Source organism: Physeter macrocephalus, chromosome 11 (genome assembly GCF_002837175.3).
Source record: "Physeter macrocephalus isolate SW-GA chromosome 11, ASM283717v5, whole genome shotgun sequence".
Taxonomy (NCBI): Eukaryota; Metazoa; Chordata; class Mammalia; order Artiodactyla; family Physeteridae; genus Physeter; species Physeter macrocephalus.
This window is the reverse complement of record NC_041224.1, coordinates 1,010,650-1,030,453: the sequence shown is the minus strand read 5'-3', so window position 1 is coordinate 1,030,453 and position 19,804 is coordinate 1,010,650. Positions and strand designations below refer to the sequence as shown.

General features: G+C 44.8%; 1 protein-coding gene across 7 annotated transcripts in view; it reads right to left on the bottom strand.

The window, feature by feature from the left end:
* Window positions 1-4,466, bottom strand: part of BCKDHB (branched chain keto acid dehydrogenase E1 subunit beta) — a 250,090-nt gene extending 245,624 nt beyond the window's left edge. For all 7 annotated transcript variants that reach the window (XM_028495377.2, XM_028495379.2, XM_055087679.1 and 4 more), the window contains exon 1: window positions 4,233-4,466. In XM_028495377.2, coding sequence (XP_028351178.1) covers window positions 4,233-4,434 — 202 coding nt within the window. In that variant the 5' untranslated portion in view covers window positions 4,435-4,466. The remainder of the gene's footprint in view (window positions 1-4,232) is intronic.
* Window positions 4,467-19,804: the final 15,338 nt, after the last annotated feature.

The following is a 19,804-nucleotide window of genomic DNA, read 5'->3' as shown; positions in this document are numbered from 1 at the left end:
CAGCGGCCACGGCTCACGGGCCCAGCCGCTCCGCGGCACGTGGGATCCTCCCGGACCGGGGCGCGAACCCGGTTGCCCTGCATCGGCAGGCGGACGCGCAACCACTGCGCCACCAGGGAAGCCCCTGCCATTGATCTTTGAAAGCTGCCTACCGTCCCCTACACAGGACATTCCCAACCACAGTGGCCTTCTCGACTCCTACAGCACATCTCGCCCCACCTCAGGGCCTTCACCCTTGCTTGTCCTTGTTTCTTCCTGGGAAACAAACTTCCACTCCGGTCCTTGCAGAGGTGATTCCTTTATCAGTCCTCACCATGCAGCTTAAATGTCACCTTCTCAGAGTCGACCATGACCACCACTCTCTTTAAGGGCTCCCTTTCATGTGTCAAAATAACCAACATAAAAGAATCAAAGTTACCTGTAGCACACATGAAAGGCAGAGAGACGGTAATATAAAAAGACAGAGAGAGAATAAGTATCTTCATTGGTACCTTTAACACACAAAACGTTAGTACAACAGTAGTGTGGGAGACTTTGGCGTTCGACACATCTGGGATCAAAGTCTTGTCGTGCTGCTTATCAGACTTGGGCAGGCCACCGACATCTCTATGCCTCAGTTTTCTCATCTGTAAAATGAGCATAATATTCTCCAGCTCACAAGGTTACTGTGAGAATTACAGACTGATGTCCACCACGACACCTGGAACGGAGCTGCTGCTCAAGAACGGCAGACCGTGTTAGCACTGAGAGAAGAAATAACTCCGTGCACAATTTTTAAAACACACCAAACCAAGGACCATTCAATTCACAAAACAGCAAATAAATAGGACCATTCAATTCACAATAAATCTAGCAGACTAATGTATGGGAAAACATTCCTCAAGAGACATGAAACAAATGCATATTAAAACAAAGTGCAGTTAGCACAGAATACCCGAGTGTGTGTGTGTGTGTGTGTGCGTGTGTGCGCGCGCACGCGTGCGCTCTGCCGTCACACTCGCACGCGTGAGCACATACGATTCTGACACCAATTCCAAAGCACGTGTGTTCTTTTAACACATCACCAAGCAAGTCTGCAACACCAGCTGGGTGTCCTATAATTCATCTCAACTCCTACAGCTTAAAGGCTCAGCCCTATAAGACCGCCCCTCCCCCAACTCAGATGCCAACACCAAGTGAGGTTGTCACCTGTGCTTCTGACTGACCAGCTTAAGATGGGAGGTTCCCACAGCTCCTCCTTGGGTTTGATTAATTTGCCAGAGCAGTGCACAGAACGCAGAAACAGTTTACTAGACCGTTGGTTTATTGTAACGATAATAAACTGTATATAACCCAGGAGCAGCCAGATGGAAGAGCTGCATAGAGCAAGGTGTGTGGGAAAAGGTGAGGCGCTTCCCTGCTCTCTGAGAATGCCACTCTCTCGGAAGCTCTACTGTTTGGGGGGCGGGGGGCAGGGTTAATTTTTAATTTTTATTGTTTTTGGCCCCACCGCGCGGCTTGCGGGATCTTAGTTCCCCAACCAGGGATCGAACCCGGGCCCTTGGCATTGAAAGCAAGGGTCCTAACCATTGGACCGCCAGGGATTTCCTCTCCGAAGCTATCTGAACCCTGTCCTTTGACGTTTTAGGGAGACTTCACTAGGCATGATTGATTAAATCACTGGCCGTTGGCAATCCACTGACCTGGAGGTCCCCCTACCCTCCCCAGAGGTCAGTCAGCAGGGTGGGACTGGAAGTTCCAACCCCTAAGCACATGGGTCACCAGCCCCCATCCTGAGGTGAGTTAGGGGCTTACCAAAAGTCGACGGTAACATAACTAAAGACAACTTTATTGCTCTCATCATGGGAATTTTCAAGAGTTCTGTGCCAGGAACAGAACAAAGACCAAATGTGTATTTCTTACTACAAATCACAGCATCACAGTACACCTGTGATTTTAGCACGACAGCCACTACTCACACTCTCATACCGCAAATAGAAGTATGAACTGGTAATTTGAACTATGCATTAAAAATCCATTAAAGTGTTCACATCTTCAAATCAGAAATCTCATCCCTGGGACTTTATCCTAAAGAAATAATCTCAGATACAGTACAAGATACCTGAAATGTTTCTATCTGCATTATTTACAACGCAGCAAAACTGTAACAACAAAAGCATAAAGGTAATTATTAAAAGTTTCCATTTACTTAACTGAGTGCTTCTTAGTACTCAGAGACTGTGTTAAGTACATTATGCACGTTATCCTTGTTTAGGTCTCATAACAACCTTCCAAATTAGATATTATTAACTCCTCATAAAGAAATTGAGGCTCATAGAGAGTAAGTGATGAGTTTAAAGTTATAGGTAACAGTGTGAAGACGGAACCCAGCCCAATCTGATTTTAGAGCGAAGATTTTAACCACTGAATTATACAGTGTTTCTGCTCGACGGAACACGTCTTTTTCTTTTTTTTTCTTTTGGCCATGCCGCATGGCTTGTGGGATCTTAGTCTCCCAACCAGGGATCGAACCTGGGCGCTCGGCAGTGAAAACACGGAGTCCTAACCACTGGACCTCCCAGGGAATTCCCAGAACATGTCTTCTTCCAAAGAAGGTTATAAAAACTATATAACAATTTGGGAAAATGCTTCCGATTAAATAATGCAAATTGTATCTGTATTAAAACTACAATTAAGGGAAACTTTTATTCCACTCATTTTATTAGTGGAATACGTTAATTCCACTAAACTGCAAGGAAATACTTAAAGGATACACCCAAAAATATTAGCAATATTTACAGTGGTGGGTGGTGAGACCACTTTCTTTTTTTGCTTTTTTCTATTATCCAAAATATCTGTGATATGCTTTTATTACTGTTATAATAAGAACAAACATTTTATTATCATTTTACTCAAGTTTTAGTAATTTCATAATTATGGAAGGTTAAGAAGACCTATGCTCTATTTCTCAAGTATCGGGCTAAAGTTTCTTTGCTTTGAAGACAGAATTCGAGGTCCATCTTGTTGATTAGAAAAAGTTGCTATTCGCCTTTATGGTGTCTACTAACTATTTCACAAAACCGGAACACCTCTTAGTAAATAGTTTCCACAGGCAGTTTAGCACATTGTTTAGAATAGAAGCTCCGATCTGAACAATTAGATTCCAAAGCTGATGCTACCACTAACTTATCTGTGTAATCCAGGACAAACCATCTCAAGACCTCATTTAACTTAACTGAAAAATGGGAATAACAACATTACCTACCTCTTAAGGTTGTCCTAAGCATCAAATGAGAGGATGAATGTAAACTTCTCAGCCCATGCCTGCCTGTGGTAAGTGCTCAATAAATGTTCATTTTTATTACTCACAAGCAAATACTGGCACACTTCCCAAAATGTCAGCTCTAGCATGTGAGAAGTTATTGGCCAAGGAAAAGGTAACTGTTTTCTCATTTCTTCCAATGTTCTGATGATAGACACTGGATCTTTTGGAGATTACAGAAAACTCGCAGAAGAAACCGTAAATGTCATGCAACTGTCATACCGTGAAGTGTGAGAGGTGCTACGTGTCTTTCCCGCCGTTGGAAGCACTCGGAGGCTTCCTCTGACCGTCACCTACATTGTCACCTACATCGCTTACCCCTCCTTGGCTAAGTGGCAGCCTAGCCCAGCACAAGCTTAGTCCTAGGCTCAGACAGGAAGCTGGATGTTTCTCACCTCTAGGAAAAAGCTGTTCTGTGACCTTGGGGAAACCAATTCGGTTACTTTAGTCCCTCCGTTTTCTCTTACCTACTAAAGCAAAAAAAAAGCGGGGGGGGAGCTTTTTTTTATTATTTTTTAACATACCGATGCCTGTAGTTTGTGGCCCAGAATGGGCAAGCTGGGACAACTCTGGGGGGCGGGGGGCACTTGGGAAAGCAAGGATAGAGAGCGGAGAAAGGGAGGCTGACCCTGGCACCACCCCTCCACCCCCAGGCCCTTGCACAGCTGGTGTGCCTTGTCACCCATCTCGAGGGTGCCGAGGGGCTGCCTCTCGAGGGTTCAGCAGTCACAAAAACGGAGCAAGGAGGAAATCACAGTCAGACCCTAAGGTAGAACAAGGCTCCGGAGGGCAGGGCAGGGATTATGCCGGGATGCAAGGAGGTCGGCCCGCCGGACCCCGCCCAGAACAGGCAGAGCGGCACCCGTTATGACCTCCCGCGGGCCTGGGAATCTGGGTTGCGCGGGAGCGGACAGGGCAGCCCCTAGCTCACCGTACTCCAGTGGCTCCGGGTCAGGCTGGAAAGTGAAGTGAGCCACCTGCCGCCTCTGGGCCGCATCCCCGTCGGCCGAGGCGGGCTGCAGGAAGCCCCGCGGCAGCCCCGCGGCGCGCAGCCGACGCCAGGGTCCCTCGGTCCCGGCCGCGCGGAGCCGCAGTAGCCTGCCCGCCGTCGCCGCCGTCGCCGCCATCCCCATTCGCCGCCGGGGTTTGCAGGCTGCGCTGCGGCCCGCTGCCGGCAGGGAGGGCGGAGCGCCGAGGCGGTTTCCACACTGGGTGGACCGAAGGGGCGGCCCCGTGAAGCGAACCAATCGGAGCTCGGAGTTCGGGGGTGGGGAAGGCGACGAGAAGAGCCAGCAGCGTTTGCCCGTTGTGCGCATGCGGAAAAGGGGCAGGTGAGCTCCAATGAGATTGTTCCTGGAGGCGGAGTCCTCCCAGTGTCGGCTGCCAGGGCCCGGGAGCAGAACGCGGTCCTGCAAAGTTCCACTCTCCACCTGGGTTTGTTCTTCTCCAACGTCATCTGCGTTGTGAGGTTCCGATGGCTTTTCCATTTTAAGATTTATATTTTCTTTTGAAATGTAAGCCTTTTTTATCCTCTCCTATTCTTTACCTTTATTATCCTGTAAGTAAGGGATGGAAAGGGTTACTGATGATTGGCATTGGTTACTGGTTTTGGCTTAGAAACCTGGAGAATTTGAGAATTCATTAATTTACGTTTAAAATAATCAACTTTGTAAAATTTTCCTCTTAAAAATTCAGATGTTTAGGAGCTTCCCTGGTGGCGCAGTGGTTGAGAGTCCGCCTGCTGATGTAGGGGCCACGGGTTCGTGCCCCGGTCCGGGAAGATCCCACATGCAGCGGAGCGGCTGGGCCTGTGAGCCATGGCCGCTGAGCCTGCGCGTCCGGAGCCTGTGTTCCACAACGGGAGAGGCCACGACAGTGAGAGGCCCGCGTACCGCAAAAAAAAAAAAAGAGGGTAAAGGTCTTCCCTGGTGGTGCAGAATTCATTAATTTACGTTTAAAATAATTAACTTTGTAAATTTTCCTCTTAAAAATTCAGATGTTTAGGAGCTTCCCTGGTGGCGCAGTGGTTGAGAGTCCGCCTGCTGATGTAGGGGCCACGGGTTCGTGCCCCGGTCCGGGAAGATCCCACATGCAGCGGAGCGGCTGGGCCTGTGAGCCATGGCCGCTGAGCCTGCGCGTCCGGAGCCTGTGTTCCACAACGGGAGAGGCCACGACAGTGAGAGGCCCGCGTACCGCAAAAAAAAAAAAAAGAGGGTAAAGGGCTTCCCTGGTGGTGCAGTGGTTAAGAATACACCTGCCAATGCAAGGCACATGGGTTCAACCCCTGGTCCAGGAAGATCCCACATGCCACGGAGCAACTAAGCCCGTGCGCCACAACTACTGAGCCTGTGCTCTAGAGCCCACAAGCCACAACTACTGAACCCACGTGCCACAGCTACTGAAGCCTGTGCGCCTAGAGCCTGTGCTCTGCAACAGGAGAAGCCACCGCAGTGAGAAGCCTGCGCACCTCAACAAAGAGTAGCCCCTGCTCGCCGCAACTAGAGAAAGCCTGCACACAGCAACGAAGACCCAACACAGCCAAAAATAAATAAATTAAATGAATAAATTTTTTTAAAAAGAGGGTAAAAAGCAGGGATAAAAACCAATCAGTCTGCATTTTCTCAGTTTTCTGATAGTCTGGGGAGCTGGGATGCTGAGATGATTTAGGCCTAGGGAAAAAAAATAATAATAAAGGGACTGGTGAGAATTTATTGAACCTCTGCTATGTATACCAGCTGGAAACAAGCCACCGTTGAGACAAATATGTTCAAGATATAGTCTTGCCTTTAAAAATGTCCCAGTTGGCAAAGAAAGGAGACAGATTACGTGACAAGTATAATCCAATGTGATAGGGGCCCTAGGACAATGTAAATAAAATGAAACATACAAAGAGCAATAAACTCTGTTTTTGTTAAGTCAAGAATGCTTCCAGAAGTAACACTGAGCTGCACCCAAAAGATGAGTAGAATTTACCAGGTAAACTAGGGAGGAGAAGGCATTCCAACACAAGAAAAAAATGTGAACAGGCAAAAAAAACGTAGTGCATTCCAGGAAGAGAAAACAACTTGGTACTACCAGACTCAGGGTATAGGGAAAGACACAGGAATTGACAGAAGCAGGGAAAAAAGATTAGAGGGAGACTTTGGAGGTCTTCATATGCTGGTCTAAGAAGTTTGCATTTCCAGCTGTATGCAGTCAGGACCAACAAAGAGAGCACCTAACAGATGTGTCCGCCAGCAAATCACTTTTTGGGGGGTGGGGGGTGGAATTTCTCCTACCGTCCACCACACTACCTACCCAGTAACCATGGAAATGTCTATGTAATTAAAGTGGGACCCACCCTGGCCAATTTCATTGATACTAATTTGGGAAACTGACTGTTATTTTCCGGGAATTTTGGAAAAGTACTTGAGAAAGAAAGATAGGCTGTCTTTCAATGCCACTGGGAGATGCAAAAACAGTTTTCAGCAATCTTGTGGACCAGAAAAGGTGAAGATTGTGACTGCATTTGAGTTCCTAACTCTGTTCCTGAAGCCTAAACACTTTCTGGTCCTGAAGTTCTGTGAGATGCCGTGATATTCTCAAAATAGATTCTTCTCTTTGCTTAAGCTACTTCCAGTTGCATTTCTGACACCTTAACCTCCCTGGACACATACAGAGCCTGTGGAGCCAGAGTTCAAAGTTGCTGGCCGTTCTTCAGAATGACTCTTGACTTAATTTCTATCCCTGAGCTGAACTACTTTGCAGCCTGTACCTGTTTGAACTCAGCGTGCTTTTGGACACCCATCATTTATAGCAACATAATATTTTGTAGTGATACATCCTTATATCCTGGCCCCTGCTTCCATTCAAACTCAACCAGAGGCATCAGGGAGGCAAGTAGCCAAGGACTCAAATTCTTGCTTTAGAATTTTAAAATAGATTGTAATGCTGATGGCCAAAATAATCATTTGAGAAAAGAGTGTGAGGTGTTTTTTGTTTTTTTTTTTTGTTTTTTTTTTGGTGGTACGCGGGCCTCTCACTGTTGTGGCCTCTCCCGTTGCGGAGCACAGGCTCCGGACGCGCAGGCTCAGCGGCCACGGCTCACGGGCCCAGCTGCTCCGCGGCACGTGGGAGCCTCCCGGACCGGGGCACGAGCCCGTGTCCCCTGCATCGGCAGGAGGACTCTCAACCACTGCGCCACCAGGGAAGCCCAAGAGTGTGAGTTTTAAAGACTGGTTTCTGAGTATTAAACCTCAAGAACCTGAATGACTTAGAGAACAAAATTTATGACCTAAACAAAAGATTATAAGTAGCCTGCTAATTTAAGAGCCAGTCTTTCCCACCTTCCATGGAGGTAGAGCCATAGAACACGAAGAACTGTAGATGGGCCTGGAGGAGTATCACATGGCCCTCAAACACCCTTCCATGGCATGGCATTTGGAATAGCAGAATGTTTCTTCTATATGGCCAACCCAGATGCAGATATGGTCTAGGGAACTTGAGGCCCAGCAGTCAGAATGATAAGGAACTTATATCCGGAATATACTTTTTAAAATCTCTTAACAATAAACTGATAAATTACCCAGCTAAAAAATAGGCAAAGAATTCTCATTCATTGATAGTGGGAATGCAAAATGGCTTGGAAGACAATTGGACAGTTTGGGGTTTTTTTTAACTAGACATAGTCTTACCATATAATCCAGTAATCACACTCTGGTATTTTCCCAAAGGAACTAGAAAAGTATGCCCAACAAAAACCTGTCCACAAATTTTCATTGCAGCTTTATTCATAATTGCCAAAATTTGGATGCAACCAAGATGTCCTTCAGTAGCTTATTGGATAAATAAACTCTGGTACATCCACACAGCATAATACTATTTAGCACTGAAAATAAATGAGCTATCAAGTCATGAAAAGATATGGAGGAAACTTAAATGCATATTACTAAGTGAAAGAAGCCAATCTGAAAAGGCTACGTACTGTATAATTCCAACCATATGACATTCTGGAAAAGGCAAAACTATGGAGGCAATAAAAAGATCTGTGGTTGCCAGGGGTTGGGGGTGCGGACGATGAATCGGCAGAGCACAGAGGATTTTCAGGACAGTGAAACTATTCTATATGACACTATAATGGGGTAAATGTCATCATACACTTGTCAAAACCCATTGTACATACCAAGAGTGAACCTTAACGCCAACTGTGCACTTTGGGTGATGATGACGTGTGTAGGTTAATCAGTCATAACCAAAGCACTACTCTGGTGTGAAGTGTTGATAGTGGGGGCATCTGTGTTTGTGTGAGGGCCAGGGGTATATAGAAACTCTCTGTACTTTCCACTCAGTATTGCTGTGAACTTAAACTGCTCTAAAAATAAAGTCTGTTTTTTTTTTAAACAGGCAACGGTTTTGAATAGACATTTCTCCAAAGAAGATATACAAATGGCCAATAAACACATCAAAAGATGGTCAATATCATAACTCATTAGGGAAATGCAGACAAAACCATGAGGTTTCACTTCACATCCACTAGAATGGCTAAAATAAGACATCTATAGCAAGTATTGGTTAGGATACGGAGCAATTGGAACCCTTTTACATTGGATGGAGAGAATGTAACATGTGTAAAATGGTTCAGCTGCTATGGAAAATAGCTTAACCATCCCTCAGAATGTTAAACATAGTTTTATTATATGACCTAGCAATTCCACTCCTAAGAGAAATGAAAACATATATACACACAAAAACCTGTACACAAATGTTCCTAGCATCATTGTTCATAATAGCCAAACAGTGGAAACAATCCAAGTGTCCAGCAACTGATACGGGTAGCAAAGTATCATATATCTAGATGGCAGAATATTATTTGGCAATAAAAATAATGAAGTACTATTACATGGATGAACCTTGAAAACATTATGCTCAGTGAAAGAAGCCAGGCACAGAAGACCACATACTATACAGTTTCATTTGTATGAAATGTCGAGAATAGACAAATCAATGGAAAGAGAAAGTTGTGCTTCCAGGGACTGGGGTAAAAGAGTAGTGGGGAAGGGCTGCTACTGAGTATGGAGTTTTTTTTGGGGGAGATGAAAATGTTCTGAAAGTAAATAACAGTGATAGTTTTAAATTATATCTCAGCAAAGCTGTTGCTTAAAAATCGAGTCATAGGGCTTCCCTGGTGGCGCAGTGGTTGGGAGTCCGCCTGCCGATGCAGGGGACGCGGGTTCGTGCCCCGGTCCGGGAGGATCCCACGTGCCGCGGAGCGGCTGGGCCCGTGAGCCACGGTCGCCGAGCCTGCGCGTCCGGAGCCTGTGCTCCGCAACGGGAGAGGCCACAGCAGTGAGAGGCCCGCGTACCGCAAAAAAAAAACAAAAAACAAAAAAATCGAGTCATAGAAAAATACATTTGCACACCAAAATACGTGGGTTAGGAGATTCATTCCCCTACAGCATGTGTTTGATAACATGTATGTTAGTTCACAGACTGTGTGAAATTTGGTGCAACTCAGGACTGGGCATGCTTAGATGGAAGAGCTCCATGATTTTTCTTGCTTTGCTGATTACCACAAGGAATGATCCTACTGGGATCAATCTGAAAAGAAAGTCCAAAATATAAAGTCAATGTATTATTTTCCTAAGGCTTCTGTAACAAAGTACCACTAACGGTACAGAATTTTTTTGTGCCGTTTTTTTCTGAGGCTAGAAGTCCAAGATAAAAGTGTTGGCAGAGTCATGCTCCGTCTGAAACCTGGAGGGGAATCCTTCCTTTCCTCTTCCTAGCTTCTGGCAGTTTGCTGGCAATCTTTGGTATTCCTTGATTTGCAGCGACGTAAATCCGGTCTCTGCCTTCATGGTCACGTGGTGTTCTCGCTGCGCTTCCTTTTTTTTTTTTTTTTTCCCCTAAGAATTTTTTTTTGGATGTGGACCATTTTTAAAATCTTTATTGAATTTGTTACAATATTGCTTCTGTTTTACGTTTTGGGTTCTTTGGCCCCGAGGCATATGTGATCTTAGCTCCCCAAGCAGGGATGGAACCCACACCCCGTCCTGCACCGGAAGGCAAAGTCTTAACCCCTGGACCACCAGGGTAGTCCCATGATCTTCCTTTCTTGTCTCTAGTATCTTCACATGGCCGTCTTCTTATAAGGACACCGGTTTCATTGGATTAGAAGCTCACCCTGCTCTCGTATAATCTCATCTTAATTTAACTATTTCTGCAACAACTCTATTTCCAAGTAAGGTCGCATTCTGAGATACTAGGAGCTAGGTACTGGGGGTTAGGTTCGACCTTATCACTTGGGGGATAGACACAATTCAACCCATAACAGCCAGAGATTTGGTGGCAGCACAGAATTTGAACAGATGGATGCTTTTGATGAAATTTCTGGAGATGATTGCATTGTTAAAGAGTTATCGAGGCTTCCCTGGTGGCTCAGTGGTTGCGCGTCCGCCTGCCGATGCAGGGGAACCGGGTTTGCGCCCCGGTCTGGGAGGATCCCACGTGCCGCGGAGCGGCTGGGCCCGTGAGCTATGGCCGCCGAGCCTGCGCGTCCGGAGCCTGTGCTCCGCAACTGGAGAGGCCACAACAGAGGGAGGCCCGCATACCAAAAAAAAAAAAAAAGTTATCGATTTCCTGCAGCAAAATGTTCTGTGATTTGCGGGAGCGTTAAAGAAACTGGAGATATTTGGTCTACATAAGATTTTTAAAGTGATATATTAATTCTCCTGAAATGTTTGATGGGCTCCCTTGTAGAAAAAAGGATTAAATTTGCTGTTTGGTTTCAGAGGAAAGAACAAGAAACAGAAGAAGCAAACTCGAGCTCAATAAAAAGAACTTCTTATTAAGTACTCTGTCTTGGGAAGTACAGTTGTCTCTCGGCGTCCACGGGGGATTGGTTCCAGAACCCTCGAAGGATACCCAAACCTGAGGATGGTCAAGTCCCTCGTATAAACTGGTGCACTATTTGCATATAACCTGTGCACATCCTCTCATACACTTTGTCATCTCTAGATTACTTATACTACCCAATACATTGTAAATGTCTTGTAAATACTTGCCAGTGCATAGCAAATTCAAGTTTTGCTTTTGGGAACTTTCTGGAATTTTTTTCCAAATATTTTTGATCTGCATTTGGTTGCATCCATGGATGTGGAGCTCACAGATGTGGAGGACCGACTGTAATGAATTCCATATCACTGGAGATAATCAAGTACAGGATGGACGAACACCATTGGAGGAGCCTCTTGAGAGGATTTATGCTCCATTCAGAAGCTGTTTAGGGTCTTTCTAATTTTGAAGAAGCTGATTCTACTATTCACGAGTGTGTATTGAGAGCCGTCCATGTGCCAGGTTCTGTGTTTTAATGGACATTCTTTTAAGCCAAGCCATGGATCTAAGCCACCTGTACCATCCAGCATGTGAGTTACCCCTCTGTCTTCCCTTCCCAAGCATCTAGGCAACTTCTCTCTGGCTTCTTATCTCCTGCAGGGGCGTGAGATGCACTGTGATTAGCCTTTCAGGAATCTGAACCGTCCTACATAGAAGAAACCCTGTGAGCAGACACCGCAGAAAGGGCATCCTTCAAAGTGGTATTATCTGGCATTTGTGCTCAGCCTGGTGGAAGAACTTAGATACAAAGGATGCCTCAGCATACTGCTCCAAATATTGATACCTGCCTGTATGCGAGAACTCCCAGGTGGAAGAATTCCAGAACTGGTGGCCAGTGCCCTGTGTTTTCTTCCGCTGTCTCATCAACTAGCAACATTCCAGATGCTAGAGCAACCAGCAGCCTGTCCCTGGAGCGACACTACCTGGACCGTCACGTGCCCTCCATCCACCTTGTCTGACTGGAACATGAGGGGGAAAAAATTGAGGATGTAAAGTTATGGGTTGTTTTTTTGTTTTGTTTTGTTTTAATAGAACATGACTTCTAAGCACAAGACAACTACTTTACCTGGTCTTCAGCTAGTCTAACCTATTCTAACGCTTCAGGCAAATTCTCCCTAAGTCATATACTTAAGGAAAGACAGTACATTTGTCAACAACGTGATGCATACATGTGGTCAATTGTTACTACTGTGGATTTACATGATTTTCATCCATAATTTTGGCTATTCACAATTTTTCCTGGACATATTAGATTTGGGAATCTAAACACCCACAAATGATGCAACTCTCCTCTATTGGGGCAATATGAAAATCCTTTACATACATATTTCAGTCTTTTAAGACGACTTGATGAGCAAGGTCTTAACTATTCTCATTTTACCAATGAGAAAGCAGAATCAGAGAGATTAACAGACCAGCCACAGTTTAAACAGCTTGAAATCATTCCAATCCATGTTTTTCAAATTTCAAAATCGGTGCCCTTATGTGTTTCTCAAATGTATTTTGAAGAATTATCCCTGAGAAACTTGTTCAAATATCAGATTCCCTCGACCCCATACTGAGAAATTCTCATCAGTTAAGCTTGGAAGAGGGTACCTGCATTTTTCTTTTATTGAAGTATAGTTGACTTACATAGCATCTGAATTTGTAATAAGCTCCCCCCACCCAGTGTTTTTGATATGGCTGGTCTGCACACTATATAGACAAACCCTATCAATACCATACAGCCTTTCTATACACTGTGTTCTCTGTCTAGAGAAGAGCAGCCACCATCTTACCCCACTCACTCTTGTATCAGTTAGGGTAACTTGGTTACAAGCCACTAAAATCACCTCTGGCTAATTTAAGCAGAGCTGTAATTAGAGGATATGAGATGGCCCACAAAAATTGAAGAAACAAACAGCTCAGAAAGAGCAGAAACCAGGGCAGCCCCACAGATCCAGATAACAGGAGATAATTTAGAGACTTACAAGCATATGAAAACCCCAAGGATGGGGACTTCCCTGGTGGCGCAGTGGTTAACAATCCGCCTGCCAATGCAGGGGACACGGGTTCGAGCCCTGGTCCGGGAAGATCCCACATGCCGCAGAGCGGCTGGGCCCGTGAGCCACAACTACTGAGCCCGTGAGTCGCAACTACAGAAGCCTACGTGCCTAGAGCCTGTGCTCTGCAACAAGAGAAGCCCGCGTACCTCAACGAAGAGTAGCCCCTGCTCACCACAACTAGAGAAAACCCGTGCGCAGCAACGAAGACCCAACGCAGCTAAACATAAGTAATAAATAAATAAATTTTTTTAAAAAGAAATGTCATATGTAGGATGTTTACCCAAGAATGCATCTCATAGCAATTCATGGAAATGTTTTAAAGTGGGTCACACACATCTCTGCCTTATTAAGCTGTATATATGAGTGTCCAGTCGTGTGTGTGTGTGTGTGTGTGTGTGTGTGTGTGTATTGGGGAGGGGGAATTTCTTGCTGACTCAGAGTCATCATTACACCGGCTATTCTTGTGCTTTCCTGTGCTTAAAGCTTTCCTGCACTAAAGGAGGCTGACGGATAGTTTAGACTGACTTACTTACCTAATAGAATTTCAAGCCTTTTCTCTTGGAAATGGCTTTGTAAGTACTAAACAACACCCTCAATTTCCCAGTGGGAGTTAACTCTTTCTACAAAAGCATTGTTCACAAAATGACCCCAGGGTACTTTGCTTTTGTGAAATCTGTTCTCTTTGTATTATGTTGTTTCTGCCTGTTTTCTTCCTGTTAAGCCACAAGCTCTCAGGGGTCAGCTCTAGAGCAACCTGGCTCCCATTTCTAATGCTAATCCTACTCCACTGTGAACCAAGGAACCAGACAGCGATTCTACCCAGAGGCACTGCACCTTAATATTTAAGAGCAGAGTTGTACACTGGAGACAAAATGCGTGGATTCAAATCCAACTTCTAGGGCTTCCCTGGTGGCACAGTGGTTAAGAATCTGCCTGCCGGGCTTCCCTGGTGGCGCAGTGGTTGAGAGTCCGCCTGCCGATGCAGGGGACACGGGTTCGTGCCCTGGTCCGGGAGGATCCCACATGCCACGGAGCAACTAAGCCCGTGCGCCACAGCTACTGAGCCCACACGCCTAGAGCCCGTGCTCTGCAACAAGAGAAGCCACCGCAATGAGAAGCCCGCGCACTGCAGCAAGAGTAGCCCCTGCTCACCACAACTAGGGAAAGCCTGTGCACAGCAACGAAGACCCAACGCAGCCAAAAATAAATAAATAAAAATAAATAAATTTGTTTAAAAAATCTATTTGTTAAAAAAAAGTACAATCCAACTTCTACCCTCATTTACACATTGTTTCACTTTGTCTATGTTGCTTAACCTCTCTATGCGTGGTTTTCTTATATGTAAAATGGGCTTAATATTAGGACCTCAGAGGATTGTTGTCAGGATTCAATGAGCTAATACTTGTAAAATATTCAACGCAATGCCCAACATTACAGATACATTGTGTTTAAAATTAATTCTGAGGAATTCCTGCCCTGCTGCTTCAAGTGGTGAAGAAAGGGTCATGTTATAGGAATAAAAATTTACAGAGAGCACACACAAATAGAATTTACGGTTCTAATCACAAGAAGCAACCAGGATAACTTGTTACATACAGAGATTATCATGCTACGTAATCATATACTGCTTTTGCCTAAAACTAGAAGCAACTCCCATAAGTCATTATAATTAGAATCCCTTCATATACTGAACCTACTTGAGAGTTTTGCTCATCTAATTTCAATGATTTTCTGATACCCCATGTTTATCATCATCTTCGTTACAAACATGCATTTTAAACGCCGAGCTGCCTACACCCAATAGCTGGAATTCACAAGCTCTTGACCCTTTCCCCACCTTCCCTTAATTTAGATTCCTCTGAACCCACTTCCACTTTCCCATCTGGTCAGTCTCTTTGGTTGTACTCTCTTCAGGATTCTGGAACATTTGTCTTGTACTCCTGCCTCTGTCTGAAAAATATCAGTTCTGAGAATAGGAGGGCAAGGAGGTAACTACAGCTCTAAAGGCACCCAGACAGCACTAGAAACAAGAAAAGCCCTCGATTGTGTAAGACACTTCTCAATTCTAGACCTCCAAGAGCGGAGGCTTCAGAGAGAGAAACACTTCCTGGCATTTTCCCAGGACTGGCTCGTCTGGATGCATAAGGACGGACTAAGGTGTGGTGCAAGAGACCCCAACTGGCCAGATCTGCTCAGGTCCGAGCCATCACCCAGCACTGAGATGTTTCCCAGGTTGTGGTGCTTTCAGTGCCAAAAGCAGGGAGGTCTTTGGCAAATCGTAACCTTTGTTCACCCTCACGATACTTCATGCCAGTGGGATTCAGAGGGAGGTCATGGGAGCCAAAAATTAGATTTCAGAGTAAGGGTGTTTATTTATTTATTTATTTATTTATTTATTTTTTGCGGGCCTCTCACTGCTGTGGCCTCTCCCGTTGCGGAACACAGGCCCCGGACGCGCAGGCTCAGCGGCCATGGCTCACGGGCCCAGCCGCTCCGCGGCACGTGGGATCCTCCCGGACCGGGGCACGAACCCGTGTCCCCTGCATCGGCAGGCGGACTCTCAACCACTGCGCCACCAGAGAAGCCCAAGGGTATTTATTTTAATTGATTGGAGATCCTGCCTGATTTCTTTCTGGTCCCCACCGTGAGTGGAGAGAAAGCGACAGGTCCACAACCTTTAAAAGTAATACTTTAACCTTCAGTGAAGGACAAGCTCTTCCCCAAATGTACAAATATTAAGTAAACTGGTTGTAATGACAGCAGTCAGTTTCTGTCAAGTTCTTAAATGCTGTGATTCAATCAATGATTCGAGAATTATAGAACAGATGTTGAATTTTTATAAATAACCTAGCTCTATCACTAACTGTACTTAACATTTACTTGTGGCCGCACATGTGCTGAGCTTTTCTTTCCTTGGATTTTTAATAATGATGAGCCACTGTCCCCCAGGATATACTTTGGCTTTTTAATATTTACTATGGGGTCATATTTACTCCACTGAGTATAACGGTTAAGGATCTGGTTGTCAGGCTGCGCTAGCTTGAACCAGTTACTGACAGATGGCCCTGGGTAAATCTTGTGACTCTGCTTCCCGATCCGCAAAACGGTCATAGTAATAGTCCTTACCTCCAGGAGCTGTTGTGATGATTCGTTGAGACTATTTAGCATAGTACCTGGCATAAAGTATGTGCTCAACACATTTTAGCTATTACTAGTATTTTTTTGTATTGGTCATTTATACTCTCTTATTTAACTTAGACGTTTTGTTTGACATACGTTTGCAAAACGGTTGACAAGGAATAGGAGCCAGGGATTTAAAACGTTAGACTTGGGGAAATAAATTTTATCGCTTCCAACTAACTAGTAATGTTGTCAGTAGTTTGATGTGTCAGCAGCCCCAGATGATCACGATATTGATGGTAAGCAGCACAGACCCCCGCAAGTAGCAGAGCACATCAAGATTCAGAACGCTGGACCCAAGCCACTGGTCAGCCTCAGCTTCTCACTCAAGCAATGTAGTTGTGTCCAAGGATCTAGAGGGAAAAAACACAGCCTGACGGAAGAAACGTGATACCCTCTCCTGCAGTCCAGTTGGAAGTACAGTGTAAAGTGTTGCTGGCAGGGTTTTGACCTTTAAAGAATCATTACGACTTTACCTTTCACTTTCAAATGCAACTATTTCTGAGAGGTATTTATTTATGGATTCTTAATTCATTTGGGTCTCCTGTGTTCCTAATTCTCCTGACACCCCCGGCACCGCCCAAGCCGGAAACCTACAATTGCCCTTTTTCTTCACCTTCCCCGATTACAGTGACCGTCTTATTGCTTTTTCCTCTTATTTACTGAGTTCATCCTCTTCTCTCCACCCCTAATCCACTGCCATAGTTGAAGCCCTCACTGTCTCACTCCTAGCCTTTAGCAATAAACTAGTTGCTTATGTTCCCACCACTCCATTTTTCTCAAAGAATGAGAGAGACATTTTAAAGTACAAGTAGGGACAGAATTGTGTCTCCATCCTGCTTTAAAGCCTTCAATGGTTCCCAGCTGGTGGCAGGAAAAGAACTAACTCCTTAGCGTGGTTCACAAGTGCCTCACATCTGGCCCTTGTTCCCCACTCCAGCTTCAGCTCCGCTGTGCCCTTATCAGCTTTTGGAGATAGGTATTGTCTTATTTATTTTTGTGTCGCCAGCACTTATCCCAACCCTGGATTCGATAAATGTTTGCAGAATGGAGGAATGCCTGCATGTATAATAACTTACAAAAGTTACGTGAACTTACAAAAACAGTTTTTAGCTCTAGGTTTTCTATGAATGGTTCAGATTTGCTTCAGATTGTGAGACTGAAACTTCAAAGTTCAGCTAAAGCCCAGTTTGGACAAAGAAAACGACTGTAGAAACCATATTTAAAATATATACGTACAGGACTTCCCTGGTGGCACAGTGGTTAAGAATCCACCTGCCAACACAGGGGACACGGGTTTGAGCCCTGGTCCGGGAGGATCCCACATGCCACGGAGCAACTGAGCCCATGCGCCACAACTACTGAGCCTGTGTGCCACAACTACTGAAGCCCACGCACCTAGAGCCCGTGCTCTGCAACAAGAGAAGCCCCCGCAATGAGAAGCCCGCGCGCCGGAACGAAGAGGAGCCCCTGCTCTCTGCAACTAGAGAAAGCCCACGCAGCAACAAAGACCCAATGCAGCCAAAAAGAAATAATTTTAAAAAATAATAAAATAAAACATATACATACATAAATATGTGCATATGTGTGTATATATCCGTATACAGAGACATATTTCATAAAATATAAATATTCTTGTTTCCTAAAAACCTACGTTATCTTTTAGCATGATAAACATGTTGACATTTACATCTTTTTTTCAGATTAAAAAAAAAATGAGACGTTTTTGATTAAATAATGATAATTCAAAATTAACTTTTAAAGCAGGCAGCTAGACTTTGAGATAAGAAGATAAGCTTCATTAGGCAAACAGAGAATAAGGAGGACCAATAAAAGGCAAGGAGCTGCTGTGATTGGGGCCCAAGCATCAGGCCATAGGAGCGCACACCTGAACCTTTGCAGCCGTGACCTTGTGGAGTGTCTGGCTGACCCATGCGTGTGACAACTCATCGGACATCATTTTAGCCAGCCGTAATCATTCACCATCAAAGCTAAACTGAGTACCTCCTACGTGCCAAGTGCTGTACCAGGTCACAAGAAGGCGGGGGGACTGTGAAATAGATCTTGATTTAAGGAGTTCACAATCTAGCAGGAGAGACACATAAATAAATTAGCTACTAATTACGGTGGCATATTCAAAATTCTCTGAAACCTCAAGAAGGAGCTTCTGCTTGAGTGACGGGACCAATGAGGGGCCCAGATCAGTTTCTTGAGGGAGGTGACATGAACTGGGCCTTGAAGGGGGATCGGCCAGAGGACCCAGTGTGAGTATGGGGCAAGGGAGTCTGTGAACCCCTGAGACTTAGGTGCCAGATGGGAGGCGGGGATAAGCGATGGAAATAAAGCCGGATAGGTTGGTTGAGGTCAGGTGATCCGGTGTGAAGGGCAATCTAAATAATAAATGGACAACAGAAGTCGCAAACCCAGCATCCTACTCTGATGCTCGGAAACCAGACCACTCCAGGGAGGGTGATTTCATGGAGGGCTGTTCTTTATCCATGAAGCAACAGAGAGTGCTGAGCTAGGGTCATTTTGATTTAAGTTTCAAAATCTAGGTCATGCTTTTAATTCAGTGTTGGAGATGTAGTCCGCTTCTTAACCATAGTTTTCAAAATGCTAATCAAGTCGTATATAATCCGAACATTATATATGATTTTCTAAATGTGATTTTCTAATGTAGCCTCATTAGAGCTAGCTATTTGATCCTTCTAGGAAAGTGTGCTTTGTATGTTACTGCTGTGAGGTTGGTCCCCCCTTTTTTACTTTTATGCATTTATTTATACTCTTACCTCTTCTACAAATGAGTTCATGTAGTCTACAGTGGCTGCAGAATAAAATAAGGGCAAAACGTAAGTAGGAATAAAGAGTTATGACCAGAAAAATAGAAGAAAAAAAAAAAAAGAAAAGTGAAGTTCAAGACCAAGGAAAAAAGAACAAATATGCAGATGGTAAGAACAGATATAATTCTTTCAGAAGAGCTTCAGATCTGGCTCTGAGATTCCTGGGAACCAAAGCAAAAAGGGTATGCCCCAGTCAGCTCCCTATTCTCACCAGGAAAAAGAACAGAAGCACACCATTTGCTCAGGAGACATGGCTTCAGGACCAGGTTTTCTACTAGCTTTTGTGACCTTGGAATAGTAACTGAAGACACTCTGTTTCAGAGTCCTCACCTGTGAAATGTATAATAATTCACTTAGCCTCTCTTAGGAAAATCAAATGAAACTGTAGACACAGAGGTGCTTTGAATAATATTAAATGCCGTACAAATTTAAGGTGTTATTATGTCTAACAGAATGCTGAGAAAATTGCCTTCGAGGTTTTTGCGATCTATTGGCAACGAGGCAAATTCCAAGGCTCTCAGCACTCATCCTTCCCAGTAGGGTACTCATGTTGACACTCACATCAT